Source organism: Oryx dammah, unplaced genomic scaffold (genome assembly GCF_014754425.2).
Source record: "Oryx dammah isolate SB20612 unplaced genomic scaffold, SCBI_Odam_1.1 HiC_scaffold_11231, whole genome shotgun sequence".
In the NCBI taxonomy this organism is placed as follows: Eukaryota; Metazoa; Chordata; class Mammalia; order Artiodactyla; family Bovidae; genus Oryx; species Oryx dammah.
In genome coordinates this window covers 3,059-25,203 of record NW_024080624.1, presented here as the reverse complement: position 1 = coordinate 25,203, position 22,145 = coordinate 3,059, and the positions used below count along the sequence as shown (strand labels likewise).

The window sequence follows — 22,145 nt, the reverse complement described above, 5'->3', positions numbered from 1 at the left end:
CCCGCTGCGCGCATGCGCACACTGGCCTCAAGCCCTCTCCGGAAGTCAGCCAACGGAAGAGCCAGGACGCCAGTGGCCGGGAAAGCCAGACTGACTGAGCCGTTACGGGTCTGCGACTCAGAGCGTTTTCTGCGTCGCACCATGATTCTCAGGAAGAAACTGAGCTATTTGTGGACCTTAGGTCTCTGTCTGGTAGCCAGTAAATCGCCACCCAAAGTTCCCTCCATCACGGATGACACGTTTATAGAGGAGTGCCTCAGATTTCACAATGAAGCGCGGAGCAACGTCTCGCCCCCCGCAGCCGACATGAAGTACATGGTGAGGAGAATCCAGGCTAGGATCTCACTTCTCTGGTGCATCCTAAGGTATCTGGGCAATGAGTTTCATGGACTCATTTGTATGAACTCAGTCTGGAACTTTCAGCATGCATCTAAAAATTACGCCTTGACCGAGCTGTCTCTTCCAAGGTAGTGACAAGAGTGCACGAGAAAGGAAACTTGAAGCTGTCGCTTGCCTAGACGTAGTTCCCTTTTACGCAGGTTTGCTGGGGCCAAGGCGGGTGGTGGATCGTTGTGGGTACTCTTGGCCTAGTGACTGTCTGTCCCGCACGTAAACAGTATGCAATGATAAGACAAGACTATAGGAAACATTTATCCATTCAGCAAACGAACAAGTGGGAACCACACAGCAAACATTGGTTCAGAGCAATTCTGAAATCTTTAGGGCAGGTGTTAGAAGATCTGCTCTACAGGAAGTCAGAAAAGTGATTTGATTAGAGGGGGTAGGAGTTCCCTTGTCCATTGTTTTCTGTGGTTTCTATCTTTAGAAATATCCTTATCCACCATTCTCCTTGGACCAATCTGAAGTGGACTTTGGGAGTTCTGCTCTCTTGAGGACTATATAGCCTTCTCAGACTGCTTTCTGCCCACAGTAAGGTCTAAGTGTCATTTAAGATATCTTGCATTCATTTGCTTTTTCATAACAGGTTCACAATATCTTTGGGAATACACCTGTCTCCAGAACTCTGAAGGTCTTTTGGCCTTATGCTTCCAGTCAGTTCCAAGTACCAATACTCATGCTTAAACTGCAGCTTGGAGAAGTTTTTGAATCTTTCTTTGATTTCTCACTGTGGTGCTTTTATTTTTCATCTTAATGGCAGTATCCTTGAAACATGAATTTTGGGGAAATTGCTACAGTCTGAACCTGTTCCATTTGCTAAGGCAGTTTTTAAAAACTTAAGAGGAGTTCCTGGGAGTCACAGACATCTCTTTGCCCTGAGGCTTTTTAATCACATGAAAGTTTTACAGACTTGGTCTCTCAAAGTCTTTTTAAAATCTTATTATAATATGCTACATAGAAGTAGTTTCTTTTCCATTCCTCAAAAGCCCCACATTTCCTGATTCTCTTTCTTCTTCCAAACTTGCCAGTGTTTTATGATAACTTGTTGAACCCACAGAACAACCGCCAAATACTATCAATGTTCAGTTTACTGACTTCAGCTTCAGCTTCAACTTATGATCTGCACCCTGAATAATAGATCACATTTTTTTCAGATATTTAGTTTCTGAATCACATGGATTGCCATCATTCCCCTGACGTTAATATTCTCACTGCTGACTGTAGTTGCCAACATAGTTCGGGCAAACTCGCCACTAACATTTGTGACCCAGAAGAAGTACAAAAACGGAAGGCCGCATGTCATTGGTGGCTCAGTAGTTAAATTTTCATTTAGTAAAGAATATGTGGTTTCAGAGATTTCATCTAATTTGCTCAGATTTGATTTGGTCAGAATAATTTTGCTCATTTTCATTGATGTTATTAAGTAAATTTTCATTTCTTCTAAAGTCATCAAAACTTTCTATGAAAATTATAATTTTATAAATCTAATATGTAGGGTTTGGGTTAAAGTTATAATGAACGGTCTTCAACTTTAAGTATTTTAAATATTTTTAATGTTTTTGGAAATTTAATTGTTTTCTTAAATATTTTTATAAATACGAGATTATTTACCGTTCTGGTGCTTATGCCCATCTAGTGGCCAATGTGAAGAACTGATGTCATTCTTCACTTAGGTGACATAAAGAACTACACGCATCCCTACTCAACAGTAATAGAAATTTGTTATCATTGCAAAATATCTCCTTTATAACTGAAATCAGGGAATGTGGAGAAGTGATGAAATAGATCTTCAGTAGTACTTCCAAGCAATATTATATTATTCATGTATCTACTGCTTTCCTGCTGAAATGAAAGATTTGACAAGTTAATCTTTTAACCTAAGCGCTTCCATGGTTCAACTCTTTCCTGGACTCTGAAGTGACGTCTGTCTCTAGTGTCATCAGCAACAATATTCACAAGCCTTTTACCATTCACATACAGAAGCCTTTTGCTTTAAAACGTGGCAAAAGAGGCAGACATTCAGTGTTGTGGGTCACAGTAAACCCGTGCTACGGTTAAAATGAGGAAAAGTGTGTGTGTGTGTGTGTGTGTGTGTGTGTGTGTGTGTGTGTGTAATATGCAATGTCCTATAAAGTCTGGACCAAGAGCAAGGATCCCTCCTACCTAGGTCTCAAGTGGTATGAATTTGGATTTGTATAATGGCTGCACCCCACTTCCAGCAGTAAGTTTTACAAGAAGCTAGGCTGGGCTTTGGTACGAAATAAACCCTGAAATCTCAGTGGCTTAGTGAAACAAAAAGTTTAATTTCATACTTACACAGGTTGTAGAGAAAATGAATTAGGATTCAGCCTGTCTCTCTGGGCAAAGGGGTTCCCCCAAACTCAGCTAGCTCACTGACAGGCAGTAGAACAAGCGCTCCCAAAGTCATTGATCTGATAATTGCTTCACTAGTGTGAAGAATAAGAGGATATCTACTGATCCTCTTGCTATTGTAAATAGATTTAGCATCCTTTTGCTATCTTTTCATCCCTATTTTTTGTTGAATTAATGGCTTTTATATTCAGATTGTTGTTCTTCTTACCTACAAACATTTGTTATGCTGATAACTAATAATAACACAAATTTTAGGGTAAGTTTTGGTGAGGTTGTAAAACAGTTTGAATCACAGTACCCGGTTTATGGGAATTTAAAATTGTGCTGCAGCTATGAAGAGAAGTATGGAGGTTCCTTTAGAAATTAAAAAATAAAACTACCATATGATCCAAAATCCAACTTCTGGGCTTCTTCCCAAAAAAAAATTGAAAAAAAAAAAAAAAAAGTCAGGATCTTGAAGAGATAGCTGCATGTCCATATTCATTCATTCACAATAACCAAGATATAGAAACAACCCAAGAGCCTCTTGATGAAGCTGAAAGAGGAGAGTGAAAAAGTTGGCTTAAAGCTCAACATTCAGAAAACTAAGATCATGGCATCTGGTCCCATCACTTCATGGCAAATACATGGGGAAACAATGGAAACAGTGACAGATTTTATTTTGAGGGGCTCCAAAATCACTGCAGATGGTGACTGCAGCCATGAAATTAAAAGATACTTGCTCCTTGGAAGAAAAGCTAAAACAAACCTACACAGCACATTAAAAGGCAGAAATGTTACTTTGCTGACAAAGGTCAGTCTTTTCAAAGCTATGGTTTTTCCAGTAGTTATGGATGGATGTGAGAGTTGGACCATAAAGAAGACTGAGAGCCAAAGAATTGATGCTTTTGAACTGTGATTCTGGAGAAGACTCTTGAGAGTCTCCTTGACAGCAAGGAGATTAAACCAGTCAATCCTAAAGGAAATCAGTCCTGAATATTCATTGGAAGGGCTGATGCTAAAGCTGAAGCTCCAACACTTTGGACACAAGATGCAAGATGGTTGGATGGCATTTCTGACTCAACTGACATGACTTGAGCAAGCTCTGGAAGATGGTGAAGGATGGAGGAGCCTGGCATGTTGCAGTCCATAGGGTCACAAAGAGATGGACACAACAAAGAGTTCATCAACAAATGACTGGATAAAGAAAAATCCACATTGCTGGTGTATTCTTTACCAGCTGAGGCACCAGGAAGCCTAAGAAGCCTGGAGTGGGTAGCCTATCCCTTCTCCAGGAGATCTTCCCAACCAAACCGGGTTCTCCTGCATTGCAGGCAGGTTCTTTCCCAACTGAGCTATCAGCGAAGCCTGTATATACAAACAATGGAATATTATTCAGCCTTAAAAAAAAAACAAAAAAAAACAACAAAGAAAACCATGCCAATTGTGACAGCATGGAAGAATCTGCAAGACCTTATGCTAAGTGATATTAAGATACTAAGAAGAGATGGCAAGAATACATAGAAGAACTATACAAAAAAGATCTTCACAACACAGATAATCATGATGGTGTGATCACTCAACTAAGCCAGACATCCTGGAATATGAAGTCACATGGGCCTTAGGAAGCATCACTATGAACAAAGCTAGCAGAGGTGATGGAATTCCAGTTGAGCTATTTAAAATCCTAAAAGATGATGCTGTGAAAGTGCTGCACTCCATATGCTAGCAAATTTGAAAAACTCAGCAGTGACCACAGGACTGGAAAAAGTCAGTTTTCTATTTTTTTTAATTTATTTATTTTACTTGAAGGCAAGTTACTTTACAATATTGTAGTGGTTTTTGCCATACATTGACATGAATCAGCCATGGGTGTACATTTGTTCCCCATCCCGAACCCCCTTCCCACCTCCCTCCCCATCCCATCCCTCAGGGTCATCCCAGTGCACCAGCCCTGAGCACCCTGTCTCATGCATCGAACCTGGGCTGGCGATCTGTTTCACATAAGATAATATACACGTTTCAATGCTGTTCTCTCAAATCATCCCAGCCACACCTTCTCCCACAGAGTCCGAAAGACTGTTCCTTACATCTGTGTCTCTTTTGATGCCTTGCATATAGGGTCATCATTCAGTTCAGTTCAGTTCAGTCACTCAGTCGTGTCCGACTCTTTGCGACCCCATGAATCGCAGCACGCCAGGCCTCTCTGTCCATCACCAACTCCTGGAGTTCACTCAGACTCATGTCCATCGAGTCAGTGATGCCATCCAGCCATCTCATCCTCTGTCGTCCCCTTCTCCTCCTGCCCCCATCCCTCCCAGCATCAGAGTCTTTTCCAATGAGTCAACTCTTCACATGAGGTGGCCAAAGTACTGGAGTTTCAGCTTTAGCATCATTCCTTCCAAAGAAATCCCAGGGCTGATCTCCTTTAGAATGGACTGGTTGGATCTCCTTGCAGCCCAAGGGACTCTCAAGAGTATTCTTCAACAACACAGTTCAAAAGCATCAATTCTTCGGCGCTCAGCCTTCTTTCACAGTCCAACTCTCACATCCATACATGACCACAGGAAAAACCATAGCCTTGACTAGACGGACCTTAGTCGGCAAAGTAATGTCTCTGCTTTTGAATATACAGTCTAGGTTGGTCATAACTTTTCTTCCAAGGAGTAAGTGCCTTTTAATTTCATGGCTGCAGTCACCATCCACAGAGATTTTGGAGCCCAGAAAAATAAAGTCTGACACTGTTTCCCCATCTATTTCCCATGAAGTGATGGGACCGAATGCCATGATCTTCGTTTTCTGAATGTTGAGCTTTAAGCCAACTTTTTCACTCTCCTCTTTCACTTTCATCAAGAAGCCTTTTAGTTCCTCTTCACTTTCTGCCATAAGGCTGCTGTCATCTGCATATCTGAGGTTACTGATTTTTCTCCTGGCAATCTTGATTCCAGCTTGTGTTTCTTCCAGTCCAGCGTTTCTCATGATGTACCCTGCAAATAAGTTAAATAAGCAGGGTGACAATATACAGCCTTGACGTACTCCTTTTCCTATTTGGAACCAGTCTGTTGTTCCATGTCCAGGTGTAACTGTTGCTTCCTGACTTGTATACAGATTTCTCAAGAGGCAGGTCAGGTGGTCTGGTATTCCCATCTCTTTCAGAATTTTCCACAGTTTATTGTGATCCACACAGTCAAAGGCTTTAGCATAGTCGATAAAGCAGAAATGGATGCTTTTCTGGAACTAGGTGTAGAGTTAGGTTATTTATTTGACTTTTCTCTTGTTTCTTGAGGTAAGCTTATATTGCTATGAACCTTCCCCTTGGCACTGCTTTTACTGAGTCCCATAGTTTTGTGTTTTTGTGTTTTCATTTTCATTGTTTCTATGAATATTTTGGTTTCTTCTGTGATTTGTTGGTTATTCAGAAGCATGTTGTTTAGCCTCTATATGTTTGTATTTTTAATAGTTTTTTTTCCCCTGTAGTTGACATCTAATCTTACCACATTGGGATCAGAAAAGATGCTTAGAATGATTTCAATTTTTTTTAATTTCTCAAGGCTACTTTTATGGCCCAGGATGTGATCTATCCTGGAGAAGGTTCCATGTACACTTGGGGAAAAGGTGAAATTCATTATTTTGGAGTGAAATGGCCTATAGATATCACTTAGGTATAACTGGTCCATTGTATCATTTAAAGTTTGTGTTTCCTTGCTAATTTTCTGTTTAGTTGATCTATCCATAGGTGTGAGTGAGGTATTAAATCTCCCACTATTATTGTGTTACTGTTAATTTCCCCTTTCATACTTGTTAGCATTTACCTTACATATTGTGGTTCTCCTGTGTTGGGTGCATATATATTTATAATTGTTATATCTTCTTCTTGGACTGATCCTTTGATCATTCAGTAGTGTCCTTTGTCTCGGGCTTTATTTCAAAGTCTATTTTATCTGATATGAGCATTGACACTCCTGCTTTCTTTTGGTCTACATTTGCCTAAAATATCTTTTTCCAGCCCTTTACTTTCAGTCTGCATGTGTCCCTTGTTTGGTAGTGGGTCTCTTGTAGACAACATTTATAGGGGTCTTGTTTTTGTATCCATTCAGCTAGTCTTTGTCTTTTGGTTGGGGCATTCAACCCATTTACCTTTAAGGTAATTATTGATAAGTATGATCCTGTTGTCATTTACTTTGTTGTTTTGGGTTCGAGTTTATACACGCTTTCTGTGTTTCTTGTCTAGAGAAGATCCTTTAGCATTTGTTGAGCTGGTTTGGTGGTGCTGAATTCTCTGAGCTTTTGCTTGGCTGTAATGCTTGTGATTTCTCCTTCATATTTGAATGAGATCCTTGCTGGGTCCAGTAATCTGGGTTGTAAGTTTTTCTCTTTCATCACTTTAAGTATGTCCTCCCATTCCCTTCTGGCCTGAAGAGTTTCTATTGAAAGATCAGCTGTTATCCTTATGAGAATCCCCTTGTGTGTTATTTATCTCTTGCTGTTTTTAATATTTGTTCTTTGTGTTTGACCTTTGTTAATTTGATTAATATGTGTCCTTGGGTGTTTTGCCTTGGGTTTAACCTGTTTGAGACTCTCTGGGTTTCTTGGACGTTGATGGCTATTTCCTTCCCCATTTTAGGGAGATTTTCAATTATTATATCCTCAAGTATTTTCTCATGGCCTTTCTTTTTGTCTTCTTCTTCTGGGACTCCTGTGATTCAAATATTGGGGCATTTGACATTGTCGTAGAGGTCTCTGAGGTTGTCCTCATTTCTTTTAATTCTTTTTCCCTCTCTGCTTCATTTATTTCTACCATTCTATCTTCCACCTCACCTATCCTATCTTCTGCCTCAGTTATTCTACTGTTGGTTCCCTCCAGAGTGATTTCCATCTCAGTTATTGGATTATTCATTATTGATCGACTCTTTTTATTTCTTCTGGGTCCTTGTTAAACATTTCTTTCATCTTCTCAATCCTTGTCTCCAGACTACTTATCTGTAACTCCATTTTGTTTTCAAGATTTTGGATCATTTTTACTATCATTATTCTGAATTATTTTTCAGGTAGACTCCCTGTCCCCTCCTCTATTGTTTGGTTTGGTGGGCATTTATCATGTTCTTTTACCTGCTGAATATTTCTCTGCCTTTTCATCTTGTTTAGATTGCTGTGTTTTGGGTACATTTTCATTATACTGAAAGTTTGTGGCACCTCTTTATTGTGGAGGCTCCTCCCTGTGGGTGAGGCTGGACGAGTGGCTTGTCAAGGTTTCCTGGTTAGGGAAGCTTGCATCAGTGTTCTGGTGGGTGGAGCTGGATCTCTTCCCTCTGGAGTGCAATGAAATGTCCAGTAGTGAGTTTTGAGGTGTCTATGGGTTTAGTGTGACTTGGCCGCCTGTATTTTAATGCTTAGGGTTATCTTCCTGCGTTTGGAGAATTAACTTGGTATGTCTTGCTCTGAAACTTGTTGGCTCTTGGGTGGAGCTTGGTTTCAGTGTAGGTATGGAGGCTTTTGGATGAGCTCTTATTGATTAATGTTCCTTGGAGTCAGGAGTTTTCTGGAGTACTCAAGTTTTGGATTTAAGCCATCCTGCCTATGGTTTTCAGTCTTATTCTTACAGTACCCTCAAGACTTCTCCATCCATATTGCACTGATGATAAAACATCTAGGTTAATGATGAAAAGTTTCTCCACAGTGGGGGACACCTGGAGAGGTTCACAGAGTTACATGGAGAAGAGAAGAGGGAGGAGGGAGATAGAGGTGACCAGGAGGAGAAGAGGAGGAATCAAAAGGAGAGAGACAGATCTAGCCAGTAATCAGTTCCCTAAATGTTCTCCACAGCCCAGAATTCCCAAAGAGATTCACAGAGTGGGTAGAGAAGAGAAGAGGGAGGGAGGAGATAGAGATGACCTGGCAGATAATAAGGAAAGTCAAAAGTGGGAGAGGGTAGTCAAGCCAGTAATCACACTCCTAAGTAAAAATGGGTACTGAAGATTGGATTCTTAAAGGTACAAAATTGATAACAAATACCAAAATAGCAAAGTAAAAAATCTAGAGTAGAGGTTAGACTCTCAAAAATACAATATTAAAAAAAATGAAACAAAATCACAAAAATTATAAAAGTATATATATGAAATTTGCTTTAAAAATAGGGTCTTTTTTTTACAAGGTAGTAGTTGGTTATAAAAATGAAAATTAAAGGAGTAATAACATAAAAATAAAACAAAAAATTTTAAAATTTAAAAAATGTTACTAGCAATATATATCTATTTTACTATATTTCTCTAGAGCTCCTGAGGGCTGTGTGGGCTCAGTTCATTTTCAGATAGTTCCTGTGTTCCAGCTTATACTTCTTCTCAAGGTCTGTAGGCCCCTTCCTAGGTAGTCGATGTTAACTACAGTGTTTTAATCTGTTGCACCTTCCAAAGCAGTTCCCTCTTCCATATTTTGGCTTCCTCTGTTTGCAAGTCCCTTCAGTGTCTAATTTCTACCCTGACACAAGGAGGTGAAGGTGGTCACTTATTTAGGCTCACTTGTTCAGTCGTGCTGTGGGGAGGGAGGAACACTGCAAACAAATATCACTGGCATGTGTGGGGACTGCTTGCAGTGTCTGGGCCACACTAGGTTTGCCCTTGCTCATGGTGTGTGTGCTTTCCCAGTCTAAACTGCTCAGGGTCCAGGTTGCCCTGCAGGGGAACTGTCTAAAGCGGGCCCTGGGTTGTGTACACATCTCAGGTGTAAACTTCTCAGGTTCAGGTTCTTGAGCACTCCACAAAGGCATAGACTCGGTCGGACCTGAATTTTGTGCCCTTCCCTGGTCCAAGCATCTCAGGCTACCAGGTGCCTTGCGAGTGCACTCTCCCCAGGTGGGTGGTGCATCTTATCACCTCCCCAGTCCCAGCCGCTTGGTTTCCTGGATGCGCAGCGGGGGCGCCGTCTCTGGTGTGCCATGTGTCTCCTCTGGGAGGCTGATCTCTGGCTGCAACCCAGCTGGCAGATATCGACAGTCCAGGATCCCAGGAAGACTTGGTTAGCAACCAGGAGCCTGCTCACAATTTGGTAGGGGATGCTGTCTCTGGGGCTGAGATTGCCCCTTTCCCCCTACCTCTGGCTGTTGCCTGCCTGCCCTCTGCCTCTGCTGGGGCATGGGCCGGTTCACAGCCAGCTACTCTCCTCTGGTATTTGCTCAGTCCTTTGTTCTGTGAGCGGGCCAGCAGTGCCTTAGGTTAGAGCTTTTCATGGGAAAGTTCTCTCTCTTTCTCTCTCTCTCTCTCTTTTTTTTTTTTTTTTCTCTCTTTCTGGCTATTCCAGTTTGGGTTGCTATTTCACCTTAGCTCCCTCAAATGTTCCTCAGGGCGTTCAGGCCCGGTCCTTACCCTAAGCAATGCAGCCCGGGCTCCCTGTTCAGCCACTGCTTTCTGGTGGTGGACATGAGCATCTAGCCTACTTCTCCGCTGGAAGTTGTGGTTAGGCACCTAATCTGTGAGTTTTGTGTGTTTTTTTTTTTCTCCTCCCGGTTATGTTGCTGTGTGAGATTCCAAAACTCCCCACAGACCCACTGGTGAGAGAGTTTCCTGGTGTTTGGAAACATCTCCTCCTTCACTACCCCTCCCCAGAATGGACCTCCATCCCTAACTAATTTGTCTCTATTTTTATTTTTATATTTTGTCCTGCTGCTGCTGCTGCTGCTAAGTCGCTTCAGTCGTGCCCAACTCTGTGCAACCCCATAGATGGCAGCCCACCAGGCTCTCCCATCCCTGGGATTCTCCAGGCAAGAACACTGGAATGGGTTGCCATTTCCTTCTCCAAAGCATGAAAGTGAAAAGTGAAAGTGAAGCCGCTCAGTCGTGCCCGACTTTTCGATCCCATAGACTGCAACCTACCAGGCTCCTCCATCCATGGGATTTTCCAGGCAAGAGTACTGGAGTGGGGTGCATTGCCTTCTCCATATTGTCCTACAGCTTTCAAATAAAATGGGCTGCCTTTCTGGGTGCCCTGTGTCCTCTGCCAGGGTTCAGAGGTTATTTTATGGAATTAGCTCAGCGTTCAAATGATCTTTAGATGAATTTGTGGAGAGAAAGCCCATCCTATCCTCCACCATCTTCAAAAGGTCAGTGTTAATTCCAGTCCCTAAGAAAGGCAATGCCAAAGAATGCACAAACTACTGCACAATTGCATTCATCTCACACGCTAGTAAAGTAATGCTCAAAATTCTCCAAGCCAGGCTTCAACAGTACGTGAACCATGAATTTCCAGATGTTCAAGCTGAATTTAGACAGGGTAGAGGAACCAAACATCAAATTGCCAACATCCACTGGAACATTGAAAAAGCAAGAGAGTTCCAGAAAAACATCTATTTCTGCTTTATTGACTATGCCAAAGCCTTTGACTGTGTGGATCACAACAAACTGGAAAATTCTTCAAGAAATGGGAATACCAGACCACCTGACCTGCCTCTTGAGAAATCTGTATGCAGGTCAGGAAGCAACAGTTAGAACTGGACATAGAACAACAGACTTGTTCCAAATAAGAAAAGGAATACATCAAGGCTGTAAATTGTCACACTGTTTATTTAACTTGGATGCAGAGTAAATCATGAGAAATGCTGGGCTGGAAGAAGCAAAAGCTGGAATCAAGATTGCCGAGAGAAATATCAATAACCTCAGATATGCAGATGACACCACCCTTATGACAGAAAGGGAAGAAGAACTAAAGAGCCTCTTGATGAAACTGAAAGAGGAGAGTGAAAAATTTGGCTTAAAGCTCAACATTCAAAACACTAAGATCATGGCATCTGGTCCTATCCCTTCATGACAAATAGATGAGGAAACAGTGGAAACAGTGGCTGACTTTATTTTTCTGGGCTCCAAAATCACACCAGATGGTAATTGCAACCATGAAATTAAAAGACGTTTGCTCCTTGGAAAGAAAGTTATGACCAACCTAGAGAACATGTTAAAAGGCAGAGACATTACTTTGCCAACAAAGGTCCGTCTAGTCAAGGCTATAGTTTTTCCAGTGGTCACGTATGGATGTGAGAGTTGGACTATGAAGAAACCTGAGCGCCGAAGAATTGATGCTTTTGAACTGTGGTGTTGGAGAAGACTCTTGAGGGTCCCTTGGACTTCAAGGAGATCCAACCAGTCCATCCTAAAGATCAGTCCTGAAGATTCATTGGAAGGAGTGATGGTGAAGATGAAACTCCAATACTTTGGCCACCTGATGTGGAGAGCTGACTTATTTGAAAAGACCCTGATGCTGGGAAAGATTGAGGGCAGGAGGAGAAGGGGATGACAGAGGATGAGATGGTTGGATGGCATCACCAACACAATGGACATGGGTTTGGGTGGACTCTGGGAGTGGTGATGGACAAGGAGGCCTGGCGTGCAAAGAGTCAGGCACAACCCAGCGACTAAATTGAACTGAACTGAACTCACTATTGTAGGTTCTTTGAATTCATAAATAATTTATAATCATTTTTCAACCCCTTCAAAAACCTACTTAGATTTTCATTAGAAATACATTCAAGACCAATATTTTTTAAGTATGTATGGAATCTTCCAGCCCATGAATATTTAATATCTCTCCGTTTATTTGTCTATTAATATTTCTCTTAGTAATGTTTTGTAGTTTTCAGTTTGGAGATAATTCTTTACATGATTTATTAGATTTAATTATATGTATTTGATATTTTTGAAGCTATTGGATTCTGGAGTGTATATGGAAATACAATTTTGTATCTATTCCTCCTCCTGGTATCTGACAACTTTGATAAATTTACTTATTACTTATAAGTTTCTTCCTATAGTCACTTGAATTTTTTATGTACCCAGGCATGCCACCTGTAAATAATGTGATAATCCAATCATTATACAGTTTATATCTTGTCTTATATACTTATATCTCCCCCTTTTTTTTATACTGCCTAAACTCCAGAACAATTTTAAGCAGAAATAATGAGACATTGTGTTTCACTGTCAATCTTAAGGGAAAGCTTTAAATATTTTATCTCTATATATTAATGCTTATTATAGGATTTTGTTTTTCTTTTGTAGATACTCTTGATCAAATTAAGGAAATTCTATTCTTAGTGTGCTAAGAGACTTTTTCTCTTTTTAATTATAAATGTGTTCTCATAGTTTACTTATGATATGTCTGTGTAACCTTCTTCAATTACTAGATTGTGAACTCAAACTTCTTTAAATCACATTCAATTGTATTTGTTCAGTGTCTCACTGGGCCAGGCCCAGTGCTAGGTGAAAGTGCTACTTTCACTGCTAGGTGAAAGTAAAAAATGAACTGACATACAGTGGGTACTAAGTAAGTGCTTCTGAAACAAAACCAAATAAAAATAATTGTGAACATAATAAATACTAAAAACTCTGTTTCAGTAAAAACAATTACATAAAAATTAATTTATTATAGTCATTAGAATAACTTTAACCCAGATAAATCTACACAATTCAATGTAAATTATTTTTATCTTTCAGAGTTGGGATAAAGCTTTAGCAAAGACTGCTGAAACATGGGCACACAACTGCAATTACGGCAACACTTCCTGTTTATCACAATTATTTCAATGCCATCCAAATTTTCCTTTTGTTGGAGAAAATTTCTGGATAGGTCCATTAACCTTATTTTCACCACAATCTACTCTAAGTATGTGGTATGATGAAAGAAATTCTTATACGTTTAATACAAGATCATGTTCCAAAATTTGTGGCCATTATACACAGGTAAATATCTCAGATTTTATTAATTCTTATATATACATATTTTAATCATAAGACAAATTTTTAGCACTTCCTTTAGAGTTTCTCTTAAATATCTGGAAAATTTACCTTCATTTGGAAGATATTTTTACTGGAAAAAATTTTATGTAATAAGTTTTTTTTTCTTTAATAATCTTACTCCATTATCATGTCACTTGCACTGTTTCCAACAAGAAATCTACTGTAATTCTTTTATTTATTCCTCTCTATGTAATGTACCTTGGTTTCCCAGACTGCCTTAAATTTTTTCCTTTATTACACATCTCAAGCAATTTCAAAAATTTTCACTTTTATTCATGTCTCTTGTGCTGCAGTTTACTGAGCTTCTTGGCACTATAGGTTTAGAGTTTAAATTACATTTGGAAAAATGTTAGCCATTTTTTAAATTTATCTTTTAATTGGAGGATAATTGCTTTACAGTGTTGTGTTGGTCTCATTGTACAACATAAATCAGCCATACGTCTGCAAAATCGCCTTCCCCTTTCCCTCCCACCCCAATCCCCACCCCACTCCTCTGCGCTGTCACAGTACAAGGGGGTGAGGTCCCTGTGTTACGCAGAAACTCCCCATAGCTATTTTACATATGCTAGTGCGGATGTTTCAATGCTACTCTCTCAATTCGTCCGACCCTCACCTTTTCCTTCTGTGTCCACAAGTCTGTCCTGTATGTCTGCATCTCTATTGCTGCCCTGCAAATGGGCTCATCAGCACCATGTTTTAGATTGCATATGTATGTGCTAATATACAGTTCACTCAAATTCACTCTGTTTTATGGCTGAGTAATATCCCACTGTAGTCATTCTTTTAAAACTATGTCTGTCTATCCTTTGGTCTTGTCTTCCCAGAGCCCAGTTGCCCATGTAGAAGGCCACTTGAAGTTTTCCCACAGTTAACTGACTTTCCTTCCTCATTATTAGTTAAATTTTCCTGCTTCTTTTCATGCTGGGTATAGTCCCAAGTTTGTAAATCTTGCCAAGTTTGTAAATGTTGGATGCTGGATTTATATATATACCTAGAAGTATTCTTAACTGTCTTCTGGGATATAGCTATTTGGAATTTGTCTGTCCCTTTTGGTTTCTGCTTTTGAAACGTGTTAGATGAAATTAAAGCAGTAGTGAGTCTTGAGCTAATTCTCTCTCATCAGTGAGGCAGGTTTCTTCTGTACACTCTACTGGATGCCCCAGAAATTATGGAATTTTCCAGTCTTACTAGTGGTAACTAGCCCACTATTCCAATTGCTGGCCCTATGTAAGCTTCTGCATCCCTCCCTCTAGTTTTTATACGCAATGCCTGTCCAGGCCAGGGGGAGTTTTTTCACGTGCATGCTGTGATTAGTGCTCTGAGGAACTGATGGTGAGGACCCCCTACAGACCTCCACAGTTGTGTCACTAGAAGATTTTCAGCCCTCCTGGACTCCTGCTTGTTGGTCTCCCCAGACACTCAGCTCTGTCGTTCAACTCTGTGATTCCATCAAGCTTCTCCTGACTTCTCCACCACCCTAACCCCCAGCCACAGCCTGGAAACTCACTCAGTACAGTAAGCTGAGACGTCTTTTCCCTCCAACTCTCAGGGGCATCATCATTGTTGCCTGATGTTCAGTACCTTGAAAAACATTATTTCCTATCATTTTCCAATTCTTTTGGTAATTTTGGGTGAGAGTTTTTGATGAGAAAAGGAAGTCACTTTTTAGCTAAACTAATCCTAGACATGGCACTGAGCTCTTAGAAAGGCCCCTATAGGCAACAGAAAAAGCTAACTTTATTCTCCAAGCTGACTCATCTTCTCAAGTTGAATGAATATATAGTGTCTTAAAGAAAGTCATTTTTCTCAGAGGTGCACAGAACAGAGAAATTAGCAGTTTCCTGCCTCCCTTCTAATCACTCTTTGTCCAATAACAGAACGCTGTTTAAGAGCGGAAATTCTCAGGATGGATGTTCTTTGCAAAGAATGTGGTTTGGCTTCTGATGGGAAAACAGATAATGGACTCAAATGTCAGGTATCCTGCTAACAAGCAGAATTCAATACAATAGTTCCTCCCACTTATCTGTAAAGGACACAGTAAATGCCTGAAACTTCAGATAGTATCAAACCCTACTATGTTTTCCCTACACATATATACTTAATGGTGAAGTTTAATGTGTAGATTAGGCACAGTAAGAGATTAACAATGGGCTTCCCAGGTGGCACTAGGGATAACACACCTGCCAATGCAGAGGTAAGAAACGTGGGTTCAATCCTTGGGTCGGGAAGATCCCTGGAGGAGGGCATGGCAACCCACTCTAGGATTCTTGCCTGGGAAATCGCACGGCAGGCTGCAGTCCAAAGAGTCACTACTGAGGTGACTTAGCACACCTGCATGCAAGAGAGTAACAATAACTAGTAATAAATTAGGACGATTATAACAATATCCTTTAATAAAGGTTGCCTGAATGTGGCCTCTCTCTTTCAAAGTATCTTATTATGCTGTGCTCACCTTTCTTCCTCTTGTGATGATGTGAGATGATAAAATGCATATCATGTGATGAGGTGAAGTGAATGAATGTAGGCGTTATGATGTAGCAGCTGGGCTACCATTGACCTTCTGACGATGCATAAGAAGGAGGATCATCTGCTTTGGGCGATCCTGGATCAGTGAGCCGTGACACATTTTGATTTATGAAAACAGCCAGTGAGGAAAACCTAGTTAGGTGGCCTCGTGAATGCAGCTTTAACAAAATTAAATTCAACCTTAGAAATTAAGAAAGAAAACAGACAATAAATATTTAAGTATATTCATTTTTTCTAGCATGGCAAAGATTATGTCTGTTCCGATAATGCACTGTTTGTGTAGAGTTGTTTTGCATATTTTTTTAAAAATTCCTTTCTTTATAGGTAGTTTGGGCCCATTCATATAAAGTTGGTTGTGCAGTTGGAATTTGTCCAAAACTTGGGAGCTCTGACACTGTACTATTTGTATGTAACTATGGACCTAGGTAAGTTATTTTGCTATTAAAAATATTTTAAGTTGAAATACGTGTTAATCGATTGTTTTCAAAAGTATAATGCTATGCTAAAGAGACAAATACATTTTTGATAAGCACAGTCTCCCTCTATAATGCTAATCAAAAGATAAAATAAAAGAGAATGTGTGAAAAATTATGCTGATCATGAATGATTTAAACTTGAGAGAGGAAGTGATGGAGATCATTTCTTAAGTAAGAAAATAGATATTGCCACAGTAATATTTAAATACTGGAATGCAAAATAGTTTGGCAGATGCTAATATAATTGAATGAGTAAATGATTGAGAATGAGAGTGAGAGGCACATTCTTCTAAGAAAAGAGTACCAAAAGTTTTTGGCTGCCTTGCTGGAAATTGCATATCTAAATGAAATATAACAAAAGCCTAGTGAGAGTCTCCAAAAGTGAAATTCTGGACCTCAAATTCAGCATATCTGTACAAGGAATAAGATTAAGTCAGTTAATAATCCAACACTTTAACAAAAATGTAAAAATAAAATGCAGAAAAGATTAAAATATAGGCTAAGAATAAACATACAGGCTTGGCAAAAAGGACATGATATTTGTGAAAGTTGCCATGGAGAGATACAAATGTGTATATCTCTTTCTATATTTTCTTCCATTCCCTCTCAGTAACAAGTGAAAACAAGAATGACAAATAGATGGCCTAAAAGTTTGGGGTAGAGTACAGTTTTTATAAATACCAAAGAAATTGTAGAACACTTATTTTTACCATCCATGGCAGAATACACAGAGAAAAAAAGAATCCAAAAAAGCAAAAAAAGTGATAAAAAGAGCATCAGTTAGCTGTGAGATAACTTTAGAGGGAATTGATTTCCTGAATGAGGAAGGGACAGAAAAACATTTGAAGAAATATGGCCCAAAACTTTGCATACTTAAGGAAAATTACAAACTCATAGAACCAAGAAATCTAGCAAGCCCCAATCACAAGAAAGGTGAAGTAAACTATACCAATTCACCTTCTAATGAAACCTTTCAAAGCCAGTAATAAAGAGACAATCTTAAAAACAATCAGAAAATACAGATGTGTTACATACAGATGAGCAAAGATAAGGATTTCCAGATCTCTCACTGGAAACAATGCAAGAGAGAAGACAGAAATATCTTTAAATACAGAAAGGAAAAAAAAAAAAAAAAACCTGTTGACTAAGGACACTATATTCTGTGAAAACATTTTTCAAAAATAAAAGTGAAATATGTTTGAACCACTGGAAACGGTAACTATATAGGTAAATACATAGGATGTTTTCTCCTTATTTTTGCCTTTCAAAAGATAATTATTTAACCAAAGATAATTGAAATGTATTGTGAAGATTATAACATAGGTAAAGTTAAAATCTGTGATAATGATGGCATAAAGGCTGAGAGGAGAAAATGGATGTGAATTCCTTTAAGGTTCTTCTAGTCAATGTTAAGAGGAATAATTTAACTTGACTGTGATAAGTAAAAGATGCATACTATAAACCCTAAAGTAGCCACTCATATAACAAACCGACAGTAAAATCAAATAAGCCAACAAAGCAGGTAAAATTAAATCTAAAAAAACAATTCCATTAATCCAAAGGAAAGCAGAAAAAGAAATAAAGGAACAAAGGACAGATGAGACAAATAGAATAAATAAGATCTGATAGCCTTAAATCTATGTTAATAATCACATCAAATGTAAATACAAATACCCAAATAAAAAGGCAAAGACTGGATGATGGTATAAAAAAATCAAGATGCAATTATATGCTACCTATAAGAAGTATATTTCAATTAAAAGATACAAGTAGATTAAAAGTAAAAGGATGGGGAAAGTTTTACTATACTAACATTCTTAGAAAGAAAGTAGCAGGATCTATGTTAATATCAGATATTGTAGATTTTATAGCAAACAATAGCCCTTCAAGAGACACAAATTACAAAGGAGAAATAAAGTGAAAACTACAGAGCAATCTCTTTTTTTTTTTTTCTAATCTGTGCAGAAGTAATTTAATTTTATTGAAGTACAGCTGATTCACAACGTTGTGTTACTTTCAATTGCCCAGCAAAGTGATTCAAATATATAGATAGAAAGACATTAATAGATAGATAGATATAGATTGTATCTTCTTTATCCAGGCATCTGTTGATGGACATTTACATTGCTTCCATGTCTTGGCTATTGTAAATAGTGCTGCAAAAAACTGCAGGGCACTTGTCTTTTTGAATTATGGTTTTCTCCAGGTAGATGCCCAGGAGTGGGATTGTAGGATCATATGATAGCTGTTTCTAGTTTTCTAAGGAACTTCTGTGCTGCTCTCTGTAGTGGTTGTACCAATTTTTGCTCCCACCAACATTGTAGGAAGTTTCCCTTTTCTCCACACCCTCTCCAGCATCTACTGTTTGCAGACTTTTTCATGATAGCCATTCTGACTGGTGTGAGGTGATACTTAATTGCAGTTTTGATTTCCATTTCTCTAATAATTAGCAATGTTAAGCATCTTTTCATGTTCCTGTTGGCCATCTGCATTCTTCATTGGAGAAATACCTATTCATATCTTATTCAATATCTCTTATGAACATAGGTAGAAAAATTCTAAACAAAATTTAGCAGCTGAATCCTATACAGTAAAAGCATCATACATCTTATCCAAAGGGAGTTTGTTCCAGTAATTTAGAATTGTTTTAATATTCTAAAATCAGTGTAATTCACCATATTAATCAACCTATAAATAAAGGTTATATGATCTCAATAGACTGAGAAAAAGTCAAACATTCATTCATTCTTGATGAAAGTTCTCAGATAATTAAAAATACAAGGGAACGTCTTAAATCTAATAAAGTGTATCTATGAAAAGCCTATATGTAACACTATACCCGGAGAAGGCAATGGCACCCCACTCCAGTACTCTTGCCTGGAAAATCCCATGGATGGAGGAGCCTGGTAGGCTGCAGTCCATGGAGTCGCAAAGAGTCGGACCCAACTGAGTGACTTCACTTTTGTCGGACCCAACTGAGTGACTTCACTTTCACTTTTCACTTTCATGCATTGGAGAAGGAAATAGCAACCCACTTCAGTGTCCTTGCCCAGAGAATCCCAGGGACAGGGGAGCCTGGTGGGCTGCCGCCTATGGGGTCGCACAGAGTCGGACACAACTGAAGCAACTTAGTAGCAGCAGCAGCAGCGACATTATACCAGTACTAAAATTTTTTCTGTAAAGTACTAGTTCTAGTTCAGTCACTCAGTCGTGTCCGACTCTTTGTGACCCCATGAATTGCAGCACTCCAGGCCTCCCTGTCCATCACCATCTCCCAGAGTTCACTCAGACTCACGTCCTTAGAGTCAGTGATGCCATCCAGCCGTCTCATCCTCTGTCGTCCCCTTCTCCTCCTGCCCCCAATCCCTCCCAGCATCAGTCTTTTCCAATGAGTCAACTCTTCACATGAGGTGGCCAAAGTACTGGAGTTTCAGCTTTAGCATCATTCCTTCCAAAGAATACCCAGGACTGATCTCCTTCAGAATGGACTGGTTGGATCTCCTTGCAGTCCATGGGACTCTCAAGAGTCTTCTCCAACACCACAGTTCAAAAGCATCAATTCTTCAGCACTCAGCTTTCTTCACAGTCCAACTCTCACATCCATACATGACTACTGGAAAAACCATAGCCTTGACTAGACGCACCTTTGTGGGCAAAGTAATGTCTCTGCTTTTCAATATGCTATCTACGTTGGTCATAACTTTCCTTCAGGAGTAAGCGTCTTTTAATTTCATGGCTGCAATCACCATCTGCAGTGATTTTGGAGCCCCAAAAAATAAAGTCTGACACTCTTTCCACTGTTTCCCCATCTATTTTCCATGAAGTGATGGGACCAGATGCCATGATCTTAGTTTTCTGAATGTTGAGCTTTAATTAAGCCAACTTTTTCACTCTCCTCTTTCACTTTCATCAAGAGGCTTTTTAGTTCCTCTTCACTTTCTGCCATATGAGTGGTGTTATCTGAATATCTGAGGTTATTGATATTTCTCCCAGCAATCTTGATTCCAGCTTGTGCTTCTTCCAGCCTGGCGTTTCTCATGATGTCCTCTGCATATAATTAAAACCACAGTAAATACCATGACACAATAATCAGAATGGCTAAACATTTTCTCTTCTCACACACTGCTGGTGGAAATATGAAGTGCTACAACTGCTTTGTAAAAAACATTGTCATAGTTTCTTTACCAGTTAAATATGCACCTACTACGTGATCTATTCATTCCATTCCTAGGTATATATCCAAGGAAATGTATAGCCATATAAAGACATATCTGAATGATCAAAATATGCATAGTAACTTTACTAGTAATAACCCAAAACTGGAACAACCCGATATCCATCAACAGTTGAATGAATAAATAAATTGCGGCATATTCTTTAAAGGAATACAAGTCATGTTCTTATGTTTTTCTTTGTGTACTCTAGATGAGTAACAGTTTATAAAGTCTTCCACAGACATGAAAGTGGGAAAAGAAAAAAGAGAGACTTGTTACCATGTATCAGCTTATATTCCTGAAAATTAGGCAAAATAACTGCCAAATCTTTCTGGTACATAATCAAACTAGTATGATACTGTGTTTTTAATACAGAATTGTAAAGTAAAATAAAAAATAAATAAATTAGAAAAAATAAATAAATAAAAAATAATAATAAAATAAACTATAAAACCTATGTTTTCATGAGTGATTCAAATTTCTTTATTCCATTAAAAAATCAGCAGATAATTAGTGTTTATAGCAAAGTCTCTGTGCTGTCACACACATAATTATATTGAGTTTGCATCTAACTTGTGTCCTAGAGAATATTCAAGAATATAACTGCTACAAGGATTGGGGATACCCTGTAAAGAATCATTTTAATAGTTACTTTAATAGTTTAATAATTTCTTTTGTAAAGAAAAAAGCACAAAATTGGGACTTATGTTGTTATTTTCCTTGTCAATATTCATGGTTGGGGACCAAAACAACTTGCATAAATGCATACACAAAATTAGAGACATTAATAACTACTTAGCTAATCACTGTGTCTCTTTCTTACAGAGGAAACTATCTAAATACGTCCCCTTACAGGACTGGAACACCCTGCTCTATGTGTGAAGGAGATACTTGCGAAAACAAACTCTGCCGTAAGAAAACGGGAAACAAAATAATCAGGGCATTTTCTTGGAAAACAAAGTTCCCAGAAATTCATTATATTTTTAAATTAGGACCCTCAATGTTATAAGAGAAGATAAAATTTGATTGCTGCTGTTTGATGATACAAAGCATTTGTCATAAATGATCATATTTCAATCCAGATGATCCCTCCCTTTGTCAGTGAGTATTTTCTCTCAGGCCAAAAGCCTGGAAGGAGTAAGGTATAGCAGAGCGAATGCTGCCACACCCAAAATGCTATCGACTGGCATGTTGTTCTTAGTTGTGTTTGCTTCCCTTCTACCTCCTTTTACTAGTTATTATTAAATAGTGCCTCACTCAGAAGTAATACCTGAATCAGTGTCCAAACTAATTGTGATTTACAGCCAACATGTTTTTTCTTCCTTCATCAGTCTTTTGGTTCTCAGGACAAAGACTTAAGTATAAATTTTTGATTCTCAGAGCAGACAGACAAGTTCCCAGTA

The 22,145-nt window shown here is 38.9% G+C and overlaps 1 protein-coding gene across 1 annotated transcript; it reads left to right on the top strand.

The window, feature by feature from the left end:
* Positions 1 to 141: 141 nt before the first annotated feature.
* On the top strand, positions 142 to 21,653 carry LOC120861225 (GLIPR1-like protein 1; the record flags this gene model as incomplete). The annotated part of the gene is made up of 4 exons (XM_040236863.1): positions 142 to 318; positions 13,224 to 13,469; positions 16,377 to 16,477; positions 21,568 to 21,653. Coding segments are annotated over exons 1-4 (610 nt in total), but the record flags the coding sequence as incomplete, so codon positions are not given.
* Between the last annotated feature and the right edge of the window lie 492 nt (positions 21,654 to 22,145).